The sequence below is a fragment of the Glycine soja genome, chromosome 2 (assembly GCF_004193775.1).
Source record: "Glycine soja cultivar W05 chromosome 2, ASM419377v2, whole genome shotgun sequence".
NCBI lineage: Eukaryota > Viridiplantae > Streptophyta > Magnoliopsida > Fabales > Fabaceae > Glycine > Glycine soja.
The window spans coordinates 4,524,458-4,538,439 of NC_041003.1; the positions used below are offsets into that span (position 1 = coordinate 4,524,458).

General features: G+C 32.9%; 1 protein-coding gene and 1 long non-coding RNA gene across 4 annotated transcripts; one reads left to right on the forward strand and one right to left on the reverse strand.

The window, feature by feature from the left end:
- The first annotated feature begins 356 nt into the window (after positions 1-356).
- LOC114381723 (transmembrane and coiled-coil domain-containing protein 4-like) lies at positions 357-7,237 on the forward strand. Of its 3 annotated transcripts, none has more exons than XM_028340952.1 (15): positions 358-868; positions 949-1,030; positions 1,809-2,303; positions 2,580-2,748; positions 2,860-3,012; positions 3,651-3,748; positions 3,938-4,029; positions 4,272-4,342; positions 4,438-4,573; positions 5,436-5,495; positions 5,580-5,662; positions 5,896-5,972; positions 6,071-6,141; positions 6,662-6,722; positions 6,865-7,237. In XM_028340952.1, exons 1-15 carry the CDS (start codon positions 609-611, stop codon positions 6,991-6,993), a joined length of 2,037 nt encoding a protein of 678 aa, XP_028196753.1. In that variant the 5' UTR covers positions 358-608; the 3' UTR covers positions 6,994-7,237. The 3 variants fall into 3 exon arrangements, with proteins under 3 accessions (XP_028196763.1, XP_028196753.1, XP_028196757.1); XM_028340956.1 differs by having other exon boundaries at positions 360-868; positions 6,665-6,722; XM_028340962.1 differs by lacking the exons at positions 4,272-4,342; positions 4,438-4,573 and having other exon boundaries at positions 357-868.
- On the reverse strand, positions 6,800-12,057 carry LOC114381742. Its single transcript, XR_003660066.1, has 5 exons — positions 11,709-12,057; positions 11,432-11,529; positions 11,146-11,205; positions 9,645-9,700; positions 6,800-7,057 (listed from the first exon to the last, which is right to left on the reverse strand). It is a non-coding gene; the product is annotated as an uncharacterized LOC114381742 (long non-coding RNA).
- Between the last annotated feature and the right edge of the window lie 1,925 nt (positions 12,058-13,982).

Below are 13,982 nucleotides of genomic sequence, written 5' to 3' on the forward strand. Positions count from 1 at the left end.
AAAATGTAAAAAAAAAAAACACACAAAAACAATATTACTCTAAACTGATTAGCTCCAGCTGCCACGGTACTGTACACATGTCAGCTTACAACAGCAAAATAGTGTCATAATAACAGTATTACACTGCAAGAATTTATTATACCAAAGCGTAAATAATACAAAGGATCATATTCAGATAAAAAATCGCCTAATTTATTTAATTTATTGGCACAATTAAAATCTTAAATAAGAATAAGAAATGCCATAAACCCAATTTTAATTTTACCTATGAATATATATATATATATATATATATATATATATATATATCTTAAAACACTATATTTATGCGGCATTGATACGTAGTCACCCATGGCATGGCCCAACCAGGAATGCACTTTTGTCCGCAGTGATAAAAAAAACAAAATTCTGAAAATCTCCGGTGCGCCATGTAATCCTCCACGGCCTAGTTTTAAAAAATGCAAACATATTAAAGCCCGTTTCGTAATTCGTATCGCTTTCGGCCTTTCAAAGAAGTAACCAAGCACGCACACGTTACCAAATTTCAATTCCCCCTCAAACCGAAACCACGATCCCTAAGAAGAAAACGACAACTCATCGTCTTTCCAATGGCGGCACCTCCTCCTCCTACTACGCCGTCGTTTTTGTCGCCGACGCAGAGGTACGCCGCGGCCGCATTGTTCGGCCTGGCTCTTCACGAGGCCCACCTCAACCAAACCAGCCCATTTCCGTTACCCGTTTCGGAGGACTCGCTCTCAGTTTCGGAACAACGAACCAGTAACAGTAGCAGCTCCGGCAGCGACTCCGTTTCCGATGACCCGGATCTCTGGGTCCACAGCAATTCGGGTCTGCTCCGCCCCGTTTTCAAGTACGTCTTGTTTATACCTAATTGATGTGAAATCCGGTTAGTTAATTTGGATCTCTGAATCAAAATCCGAATCTGTACAGATTTCTAGATATTGATTCCGCTGCGTGGTCTGGACTGGAGGAAACCGCTGGTTCTTCTTCCGCTACGCATCATGTGGGACCCGTATGTGTCACTACTTATTCTTTCCTCACTCGTATAAAACTTACGCATTAGTGTTTTTATTTATTTATTAATTATAATTCGGTTTAATTATTAATTTTGGTAAATGGCCACTTTTTGGATTGTAAGACTGTTACAATTTAGTTTTGAAAGAACACAATTACAACTCAGCGTCAAATTGGTCCTAAACTTTACAGCTTAGTGGCAAAATGGTCCGCAAAAACTTAACGGCAACATAATTGTTGCACTTTACACAGTGAGGGACTACATTAAATCAAAATTTTCGTTCTTTCGGGGCTAAATTGTCACGGCATTAAAAGTGATAATTTACCCTTATAAATTTGGTCCATATGCACTTCACTGTTTTGACCCTGGACTGAAAATTTATAAGTTTTTAGTTCCTGGATACGTAAATTTAATGCATTTTGGTCTCTGCTATTGACACTGTTGCTAATGTGTTAAGACCAAACAAAATTTTTTGGGTGGTGTAGAACTGTCTGAAGTTTCTTCCACGATAGAAAATTTCTGGAGGTTTTACACTACTAGAAAAAATTTAGTAGTGGTGTTTCAGCGACTGAAGTTTAAGGAGTTAGAAGATAACTGACAACAGGAATCAAAATTCCAAATACCTTAAATTAGCTCGTCTAAGGACTAAAACTTACAATTTTTAAATATAGGGTCAAAATAGTAAAGTGCAGATTAGTATAGAGACCAAATGAGTAATTAAAGCTTATAATTCTAATATATCTCTTAATGAGAACAATGCATGTTAATGTTACAGTTCTTGAGATTACTTTCACAAGAATTGGACGATGGTTCTTCTCAAAGGTTAGATCAAGAACGTGCTTTGTCAAGTGCGGTTGATGGTATAGCACTTGACATGCAGAGAAAATCCGAGTCTTCTGAGTGTAAAAGAGAGAAGCTTCGTGAATATGAGCATCAATGTCGTGAGAAGATTTCAATTGATGATGTTCAGCCTCATTGTGAAAAGGTGGATGCACATTTGGAAGTTCAGAAGGAGACGGATGCTGCTCCTTTACTTGACTGTAAAGAGACGCAGCAGGGATCTGTTGATTGGAAAATTGATGAGAGACCGATTGAGGAAGTAATGATGCTGAGTGATCAGAGGAAGGTGACAGTTCTGTATGAACTTCTGTCTGGTTGTCTATCAAATTTAGGTGAAGATATTGGGCGGAGAAGGAAGGGCTATGATGCTCGACATCGTGTGGCTCTGCGGTTGCTGGCAACATGGCTTGATGTCAAGTGGACAAAAATGGTTTGTATGATGAATCTTGTAGTCTGGAACTTTATGTGATTGACTCATTGGTAAATAACTTGTCATATGTTGGAGATCATGAGATATGAGTGCCATGGTTTATGCTGGATTGTCGTGAACATTGCCTTCATTTCTAAGCTACTTGAATTAGAGTTGAATGTGATTGTAAATGTTTGTATGTTATAAGCTATGTTTTTGCATTGCAAATTAATAAAAATATCTCGTATTTACTGGTCCGATATCTTCTAAGGATGAAGATGGATATTGGCTTTGTAGGAGGCCATTGAGACCATGGTTGCTTGTTCTGCGATGGCTTTTCTTAAAGGGCAAGAATCAAAGAACGAAGAAACTCAATCAAAAGACAGCAAGTGGGTTAAATTGAAGCGTGGTGGTATAATTGGTGCTGCTGCATTAACTGGGGGAGCTTTGTTGGCTATTACTGGTGGTATGGATTGGAGACCTTGTTGTCTTTTCTAACTGTATTGTGGAATATATAATTTTCAGATGAATAAATTTTTACTGAATAGAATTTTTTTTTATTTTAACCTTTCAACAGGGTTAGCTGCACCAGCCATTGCTGCAGGTCTTGGTGCATTAGCTCCAACTTTGGGTACTCTGATCCCTGTAATTGGTGCAAGTGGATTTGCTGCGGCTGCTGGTGCTGCAGGAACTGTTGCTGGCTCTGTTGCTGTTGCTGCATCATTTGGAGGTTTATATTTGCCTATAATATATGTGATTGAAATTGCTAGAATTCACTCATGCCATGTTACTGTAGCTTCTTTCCCTCACTTTTTTAACTTTAGTGTGGAGTTCAAGCCTTAAGAATATTGTTAGAATCACTAGGTCATTGTTGACAAGTTCCCGTGTTATAGTTTTTATGTTCATCTTGAGGTTTAGAATATGTTCTCAATATGATATTTTCTATGTTGCATGCTGATGGAAAGGTTGGAAGGTGTTATCTGATTAAATATATTATGAAGGTTGTTGTATTGTTATTACCAATTTACATGCTTACACTAACTGCTTGAATAAGATACATTCATTCAGACTGAAATACAATCTTTAGTTGATCATCTTTTGATTGTTCAGAAGAGGATATGCCAAGGTTCCAGGAGAATTTGTGTTTACTTTAGGAAGTAACAGTTTACTAAGGGGAGGAGTGATGCAGGCTCATTAATATCTGATATCCTGATTTGTGACTACAGTACATTTGATTTCTTAACAGTACATGCTGGTTCTTAATTGTTATTGTGATAAAAGTTGCATCTGTTGGACAATTGACTCCTTGCATATTCCTTTTTTAAATTAAGAAATTTTTTATGTATCTCTTTGTTCTACTTTTGCCAGCTGCTGGAGCTGGACTTACTGGAAGCAAAATGGCTAGGAGAGTTGGGGGTGTTGATGAGTTTGAATTCAAGGCTATAGGAGAAAACCATAACCAAGGCGTAGGTTTTGATATCTTTCGCATCCCTGTTTTCTTGTGACATAGCTTGCTTAAATTGAGCTGTGAATTGTGATCTATGTTTTTGTGTGTGCATGTGTGAACTTTGTCTCGCCTTTCTTGTAGTATCAAATGATACTTCTGCACTTGGTTATTATTTCAAATTAGATTCTTGTTGAACTTCTTCTTGCAGAGGCTAGGGGTTGAGATCTTAGTCTCAGGATTTGTCTTTGAGAAGGAAGATTTTATAAGGCCATGGGAAGGACAGAATGACAACTTGGAGAGGTACAACAGTGAACATCTACCTTCAATAATACTAGTACCATTGGTCAAGGAAGGTGGTTTCACCTAGGAATTTTTTATGTTGATGCAACATGCTGATAGAAAACTACTGTTGCATTGAAATCAGCTTGTAATTTAGTTCAGTTTATCTTAACTTTAAAACCTGTGATGTTATTATTTTTATGATTGATGGTGATGATCCCTGCCAAAAAAATGACCTTTCACATGGTCTTGCCAAAAGTTAGGTATGCGCTGCAGTGGGAGTCCGAGAATCTGATTGCTGTGAGCACTGCAATTCAAGATTGGCTTACTTCAAGTAATTGATTTAGGCTATAACTTTCTGATAAAGCGAAGTTATTATTTTATAAGTAGTGCTGTGAATGATGTTCATATTGCTGTGACTTCAATCAGAACTTGCGATGGAGCTGATGAAACGAGGGGCAATGATGACTGTTTTGAGCTCACTCTTAACTGCATTGGCTTGGCCAGCTGCATTACTGGCAGCAACTGACTTTATAGACAGTAAATGGACAATTGCTATTAACAGGTGTATTTTGTCTCCTGATTGTGTCTAGAATAAAACATTTGCTTGGAAGTGGAGAAGAAGCTTCTGCTTGCTGGTGTTACTTAATATCATATATGCAATTCAAGGTGTTAGATGGTTAGAATATCAGTAATTTAAATAGTGTTATTGGGATAAGTTTGTACTAGTTGTCTAGTTGCACTACTATAGTGCTTGATCCTAGAATGTTATTATAAAATATAAATAGGTGTATCAGGTGAATTTTTAAAACAACACATCAGACAAGTGTTCAAATTTTCAGTTCAGGGTATTTGACTTGAATTAGAAGTCAGGGTGGGACTAATTTGAATTAATTTCATTTTCTGAGGGAATTCTCTTGTCATAAAACTATTAATTTACTTTAGAATCTTAGATTGTCAATTTTTTTTAAGAAAATCTAAGTTGTCCTTGAATTTAATTGATGGATATCTAAATTCAATCCATCTATATTTATTATAATTATTATTTTCTATTTCTATGGGATTAGAACTTGCCTCTCACTTTTCACCACTAAGAATCCTAAAATTTATTATTTGAAGATTGCATTGCTTTTTGATCATCATGTTCAAGTTTACTATGATTACGTTCTAATTTGGTAATTGTAAAAGTTATGTCTAGGAGTATTGATTTAATTGATCATTGATATTGAAGTTTATTAACATACAAAGCTGATGTCAAGGTGGTTTGGATTTGGCATTCCAAGGAGTATCTACCCCCGCCTTTTTCTTTATAAAAGGAGTATCTACTTTTTTTTTCCACCATCTCCATGAAAATTTTGTTATCAGCAGTTTCCTGTCTTTGTCTACTCTTAGATTAGATATACTTGCTGATTTATCTTGATTTTTAGATCAAACAAAGCTGGTAAGTTGCTCGCTGAAGTATTGTTAAAAGGATTGCAGGGAAATAGGTATTTTACTAATGCCAGAATTTCTTTTACTTCAGCTTCAAGAAAATTGTAGATGATGTACTATTATTGGTCTGTGAATTTCAGGCCCGTGACACTTATAGGTTACTCACTTGGGGCAAGAGTTATTTTCAAGTGTCTACAGTATTTGGCTAAAACTGAAAACGGTGGTAGGTATTACCAGTTTCCTCTTTTTTTTCCTTTGGTTGTCCTTGATGTGTTTTGGTTATTTTACTCCATATTAAATCTTATCCTTTTTTGTTTTTTTTCCTGTTCTTTTATGTTTTTAACTGCAGTGATGGATGCATATAATTTAATGTCCCTGCATACTCTTTTCATGTTTATCCGTTGAATGAGACGTTACCATATTACTTTTAATGTCTGCCCTGCTTATTATTGACAGCTGAACTTGTAGAAAAAGTTGTACTTCTTGGAGCACCCATCCCAATCATGGATGAGAACTGGGAAGCAACTAGAAAGGTTTGTGGGGGATTTAATTTTACTCTTAATAGATTTTTCTCATATTTTATTTATGAAAATGAATCTTTTCTAACTTCCTGGTATTCGGTATTCTGTAGATGGTAGCAGGAAGATTTGTGAATGCTTACTCGAGGACTGACTGGATGCTTGGAGTTGCCTTCCGTGCCAGGTATATGAAAACATAATTGTAAAATTTCTGCAAGTGTTAGATAATTTAAGTTTACTTGCACCAACACTAACAGGAACACTAACATCGCCTTAGAACCGTATTTTAAGTGGAAGTTGTAAGTATGGGCTGAAAACAGCATTTCTTGTGTTCATTAACACCATTTCATGTGTTCATCTGGAACCATATCTTTCATGGTTTGTTGTCAATTTTCACATTAAAGTTTAAACCTTTTTCGTATGTGGTAGTTGGCATTTGTCTCACCTAACATAACGTCACTATATGATAATTCTGAGGGGCCTGCCCTGTTCTTTTGTTGAAGAGAAAGCAGGGGAGGGATATATAAGGTGTTAGAGTCGCATATCATACAGAATTTTTCTACTTATTATATGTATAGCAAACCTGTGTAGAGTTATTATTTGGCATTTTCTTAGTAAAAATGTAAAACGATTTAATTTAAAAGATTTGTTTTAAATAGACAAAAAGTAAAAATTATTACTTAACATATTTGTTCATTTTTAAGCAGTTTACTCACGAAAGGATTAGCTGGAATCCAACCTGTCGATATTCCTGGGATCCAAAATGTAAGATGTTTCTTCATCCTCTTTAATAATGTATAACTATTTTTCCAAGTTGCAACCTTATTTTCAATAAACCGCAATGATATCATTCATAAATTATGAATATTTATGTTTAGTTGAATGAGTGTTTGTTTTTGTATTGCAGGTCGATGTGACAGAACACATCGAAGGCCATTCGTCTTATCTGTGGGCTACACAAAAGATCTTAGACCAACTTCAATTGGATACATACTATCCTGTATATAACTACATTTCTTGCATACAGATACAGTGACCTTTAATGGAGGTGTTCTGTTTCTCTGCTTACGTTCTTCTGCCAGCCGTTGAAGTGGTTGACCCTATTCAGAAATTATGTATGAAATATATTTGTTTATTACACTTTTTGTTTCAAATATAAAAATATATCAATATTTGTCAGCAGTACTATTTGTCAAGATAGAAAATAGGACGAAAATGTATGAAGCCATGATGTGTATCCATATATATTTTTTAAGTAAATCTCAATTTAAAATTTAAAAGGTATAAAATAAGATTTGAAGGAAAATAAACTTTTGGCATTTTTACGAAAACTGTTTCCAACGTGTACTTATTAGGATTTTTCTTAAATTAAATGTGTCTAGAAGAGCATTTCCAAAATTGATTTTTAATGAAATTAATTTTGTTTAAAATTGATTTTCAAGTGAAGAGATTAATGCTTAAAAGATATTTTTTTCCCTGTTGAAAGCAGGTTTGTTATAGAATTTAGTGTTATTTTTTTTTAACTCAACATTCTTTTTATACTCTAGTCAAATGGAGATTGAGTCTGAGTTAATTTTACTTAACAATAATTGAACACTAACTATTTTGTATAAAGTCAAATTTGATTGTGACCAGTATCCATTTTCATTGATACTAGCTTGATACCAAACACACTTTAATATTTTCGTATTATTTCTTTAGAAAAAGATATGTATGCATGTATAAAAATAACTTTATATTATTATCTATTAATAATAAATTTATTTATTTTATACTAATGACATGATTTGTGTACGAATGTTGTCTTTGTTCTCACGTGGCAATAGAAGATGCAGAAAAAAAAATGCAATATACTAATTATCTATGGTTAATTAAACTGGTTGTATCTGATGTTTAGACATTTGTTTTTCAAGCTGCATATGGTTAGGATAGATTTCAAGATCTTTAAATTAAATGGGCTCTATGTTGTTATGAAATTATTCATGTGTTTCTAGCAATGGTAGAATGCAAGGTTGTCAAACTTGAGACATTACCCAAATTGGTGGAGCTTTGGTGGAGCTTTTATAGACTCCGCTAGTAAACTCATAAGAGTTTACTTACTATGAATCAAAATTAATATTAAAAAACCTATTAATGGCTTATATGCATAACATAATACTCTTAACACATTCACCACTTCAACTCTGCAATAAGCAAAGTACTGAACCACAATAATATGTGCTAGAAAATTAGTACTACTACATAACATAAAACTACTTAATGGTCACATTATACATAAATTCATGAAAACATAAATTTCTAAAGTGAAAATATTTATAAAAAAGAGCCAATTTCTTGAAATCATTTGAGCCATTGTAAATTGTTACATTTATGTTGGCTTCAAAAATAATGCATGAGTAGCATAGAACACTGTAACTATGGGGCAAAAATTATATTTGATTTTGAACTCATCCACTTGCTTCTTGGCTCAAGTTTATGCAAGTTTTCATGAGTTTATCCTAGAAAGTTTGATAGTTAGTTAACTCATTGTACTTAGAATCATAAACTTGTAACTCAAGAGTTTGACGGTAGGATGTCTCAGGGAAATAATTGCAATCCTCCTCGAGGTTTTTTTAATCTCGTTTAATAATGGGGTAACATAAGATTTATTTAGAAACTGAATGATTTACAAAAATATTTTTTCATTTTCTGTTTTCACTTTTAATTTCAAAGTGCTTCCTTATTTTAACTTTATTTATTTATTATTTTTGAAATATTTGTATAGGAAACAAAGAAAACATTGTTTTCAAATGGAAACGTGGGATTTTTGTGATTACAAGTGAAAACAGAAAACCTTATTGTGAGTTAAAATTGATTTTAAATGAAATTAATTTTGTTTAAAATTGATTTTCAAGTGAAGAGATTAATACTTGAATGATATTTTTTTCCTATTGAAAGCGAGTTTGTTATAGAATTTAGTGTTATTTTTTTTAACTCAACATTCTTTTTAAATTATAGTCAAATGGAGATTGAGTCTGAGTTAATTTTACCTAGCAATAATTAAACACTAACTATATTTTTTATAAAGTCAAATTTGATTGTAATCAATATCCATTTTCATTGCTACTAAGCTTGATACCAAACACACTTTAAATTCTTTAAAAATCTAACTAATATTTTTGTATTATTTCTTTAGAAAAAAAGATATGTATGCATGTATAAAAATAACTTTATATTATTATCTAATAATAATAAATTATCATATATGATAAATTTATTTATTTTATAATAATGACATGATTTGTGTACGAATGTTGTTTTTACCGTTAAAACACTATTTTTTATATATGACAAAGACAAAAACATTTCACTGATAAATTAAAATTAAGATATAAAATTTATTAATATAATGAATATAATTGACAGCATAGATCTCAAAGCTAAGAAAGAAAATCGAGGGAGCAATTGTTCAATTTATTCTTAATGCATAAGTAAGTACCTAAAATCTGAAATGTAAGCTGTAAAAAAAAGTGAATAATATTTTTCACCAAAAAGAACTCTAATAATTAATTGATTAATTATGTAAATGCAATGCATTTTTTTTTTATTTGGAGAAATTGAATAATTGGTAAACCAAAGATAATTAATCATATATTTTTTATCAGTAAAATTAGAGAACACAAGGTAAATTTGCGACGTAACACTCACCAATTTTTGCAGTGGAAGAAAGGGCTAGTGAACCTGAACACAAAACATCACGCAACCTGTATTTAGGAGCTCATCAGATTTGATTTAATGACTAGTCACAACTCCACCACCACCGTTCATTTCACACTTCCCCAGGCCAATCAATCTTTTCATATTATTTTCCCTTTTTCATTCCCTCAACAGAAAAAAACAAACACCTGATTTTAAGGGTCGTTAATATGTTTGTATCTTCGCAGTATATAAGATACTGCATAATAATGAATAGAGCATGCAAAACCTTGATTCGAAATACTAACTGTTAGGAGGTGTGCCCTACCTCAAATAAAGCCTATCGCCTTCTTTTCAACGTTACCGTAACATTTCTCTTCGTGCGGATAGTAATACATCTTTGGGTTTTGTTGTTTGTTGTTCGATTTGTAGTTGACTTGCTGCGAAGGTTGATTTGAAAATCGTTGTGCGAGTTTTGAGGATTTGTTGGTTCGTGGAACTGAAAACAGCCGCGGTTCGGAGGCAAGTGTGTAGTTATCTTCAATCGCAGGTTTCGAAATCGAAAATGTCGTCATCGTTGTTTCAAAGAGTAATTTTCAATTCATTTCCTATTTCAGGGCAAGACATTTTTCTCAATTGGTGAAATCTAACGGCAAACACTTTTCCTCGTTGACACCTTAGTCCTTGTAATAATAATAATTTACACACATATTCCTTTCACTCTCATTTGTTTGGATTTCGCTTCTATTTGCAATTATGAAGAGGAGTGAGTGATTTGTTTGTTTGATTTTGGACGTGTATAAGTTAGGAGACGGGAAGGGAGAGGAGTGTTTTAAAGCAAGCCGAGGCAATAATCTCCGCCATAACTGAGTTTTTGATTGACAGAGATTATCGCCTCAACTTGCTTGGAGAACACTCCTTTCTCTTCCGGTTTCTCCTATACACGCCAACAATCAAATAAAACAAATCACTCACTTCTCATAAATAAAAGGGAAATTCAAACAAATGAGAGTGAAAGTAAATAAATAACAAGGAGGAAAAGGATATGTGTGTAAATTAATATTAGTACAAGGACTAAGGTGTCAACGAGGAAAAGTACTCTTTGAAACAACGACGAGTATGACGATACTTTCGATTTCGAAGCCCCGAAACCTTGCTTTCAATGAGAAAAAAATATCATTCAAGCATTAATCTCTTCACTTGAAAATCAATTTTAAACAAAATTAATTTCATTTAAAATCAATTTTACAAATGCTCTTCTAAACACACTTAATTTAAGAAAAATCCTAATAAATACAAGTTGAAATAAAAATGTTAAAAGTTTATTTTCCTTTAAATCTTATTTTATACCTTTTAAATTTTAAATTGAGAACCGGTTGGGCAGAAGAGACGTAAACAGAGAAACAGAACACCGCAATGCAAAAACAAGCACCCATTCTACTAAACATAAATATTCATAATTTATGAATGATATCAGTTATACATAATCAAAGAGGATGAAGGAACATCTTACATTTTCGAAATCCCAAGAATATCGACAGGTTGGATTCCAGCTAATCCTTTCGTGAGTAAACTGCTTAAAAATTAACAAATATGATGTTAAGTAATAAATTTTACTTTTTGTCTATTTAAAACAAATCTTTTAAATTAAGCATTCAGTCAGTCCTAGAATAAGCATTCACAAATCTTCCTGCTACCAGGAAGTTAGAAAAGATTCATTTTCAGAAACATAGATCACAGCTCAATTTAAGCAAGCTATGTCACAAGAAAACATGGATGTGAAAGATATCAAAACCTACGCCTTGGTTATGGTTTTCTCCTATGGCCTTGAATTCAAACTCATCAACACCCCCAACTCTCCTAGTCATTTTGCTTCCAGTAAGTCCAGCTCCAACAGCTGGCAAAAGTAGAACAAAGAGATACATAAAAAATTTCTTAATTTAAAAAAGGAATATGCAAGGAGTCAATTGTCCATCTATTGGCCATAAAAACGGAATATGCAAAGGAATATGCAAAGAGATACATAAAAAATTTCTTAATTTATTCTTGAGAACAACAAACATACTGGGATGTTACCTGCCACCATTGGCCATCTAACCAATTTAACTGATTTCTTTTTTGCAAACAATGAATTCAGTGGCAAAATTCCACCATCCTTTGACAATTTAATTAACCTTCAAACACTTGATTTGTCAAGGAACTGAATTTCTGGTAGACTTCCCTCTCAACTTGCTAAACTACAGAGTTTGCAAACCTTAGACTTGTCATTCAACCCACTAGGACTAACCAAAGTACCTAAATGATTTTCCAAATTGAGAGTTTTTCAGTTAAAATTGGCTAACACAGGAATTGAAGGTCAACTTCCAAAGTGGCTTTCATATTCATCAGTGGCAACCCTTGACTTGTCAAGCCATGCATTAACGAGGAAATTGCCATGGTGGATTGGAAACATGACTCATCTTTCCTTCCTGAACTTGTCAAACAATGATTCATGAAGGAGTGTGAAAATATTTTTATTTTCAAAAGTCATTTTCCTCAGTCAATCTTCAAACTTCAAACCGTGCCATTATTGATACTTTCTGACTTTGAGCCACCCACGCTGTCACTAAAGTCTGAATGTAAGCCTTGTACGAATCACATTAAAATGGATTTTTAATAAAATGAAAGAAGGAGCCTAGCATGGATCACTTTCATAAGTGGTCTATGATGCACAACTTTTAATGAATGTTAGATCCTTTCTATTCTTACCATTATATCATACATCATCCACACAAGATTATATTTCTCACTAAAAAATATAATTATTTTTTCCCAACTACCACTACCTCTCCAGTCCTTTCTCGCCATCACAACACCACTGTCTTTAGTGACCAACATAATACGTTGCCTCCGGGGGACCTAAATTTCTACGGTGAAATTTCGACAATGGTACAAAATCACCGTAATATGTTTAAACTCGATGATGATCCTAGAAAACATGATCCTTCGCTGCTCATGTTCAGCTTGTTGGGATTTCCCTTCTTAGAAATCTTACTTTGATAAAAAGAGAGAGATATTAAGCAAAAGTTAAATTTTATAATGTACAGTAGTAGAATCCAGGAAGTTGCTGGGGATGAACTCTGACCTTCAATCAAATTAATTGCCATTGAGAAATTAAATATTCTTTCTGATTCTACATAGAGGGAAAAAATTAACTCTTTTATATGTTTCATGTGTACTTAATATAGTGGGACAGTCAAGGTTTAGTATTTATGAATTGGCAGCCTGGAAGAAAGTCCATGATCCAGTGGAAAATGAAAATGATTAAAAGAAAAATCTGGTCTTGAAGTGATCCTAGTGTTTTTCAGTAAAAAAAAATAGTCAAATCTGTAATGACAATTTTTCCCTCAAGTTCAAGTGTTCAGCAGTTCAAGACGTTTACATGAGAGATTGAGAGGCATTTCAAGGGAAAGAATGCAGAGATTGATTTTTAAACATTCTATCCGTATCTTGGATAAAAGCATATGTCATGTGAGCCTTAAACACCTATCAATGTTGTTGTCTTAAACACTTTTTCTAGCTCAGAAAATTACTAATGAGATTTTTTACCTTCATACATTGTCCACACACACACATATATATATATATATATATATATATATATATATATATATATATATATATATATATATATATATATATATATATATATATATATATGTATGTGTGTGTGGGGGGATATATATATATATATGTGTGTGTGGTGGGGGGAGCGCCTTATGCAAGGTTTATATTGTTTTCCTTTTCAAATCAAATATATTATGGGAGTTTGTTACTGGAAAACTCCTACTAATAAAAATTATTGGCTTATCATAAAAAATTTCTCCCTTCTCACTTTTCTGTTGTTTCTTTACCGTTTCGTTTTGTACTATGACTTAAGATAATCAATTTATAGAATTAAGCCAAAAGATAATTTTTTCCTATTAAATTTATGTTTATTATTATTTTTCATACAATGTAATATTGGTTGTGGTCTTATGATTATTGACTGTTTAGTAATTTCTTTCTTTTGACATTAATAAATTAGTTGCAGTCTAAAAGAGAAAAATATTACGATGTAATATATAATATATTATGATAAAGTAAGGTGTATTCTCTTGTTCTTTCCATTAATTACTTTCGCACACTTATTTTTTGTTGTTGTTTTAACTTTTAAGTGTTTACAGAAACTCCGAATCAATTCACTTGCTCTTTTCCATCTTGTATTTTAATTTATTAGATACCCTTGCAAAACTCTACCACAAGTGGATCAGAAAGCAACGAACAATTAGTGTGGATGAAATAATTAATGCCAGCATGTCAGATTAATTA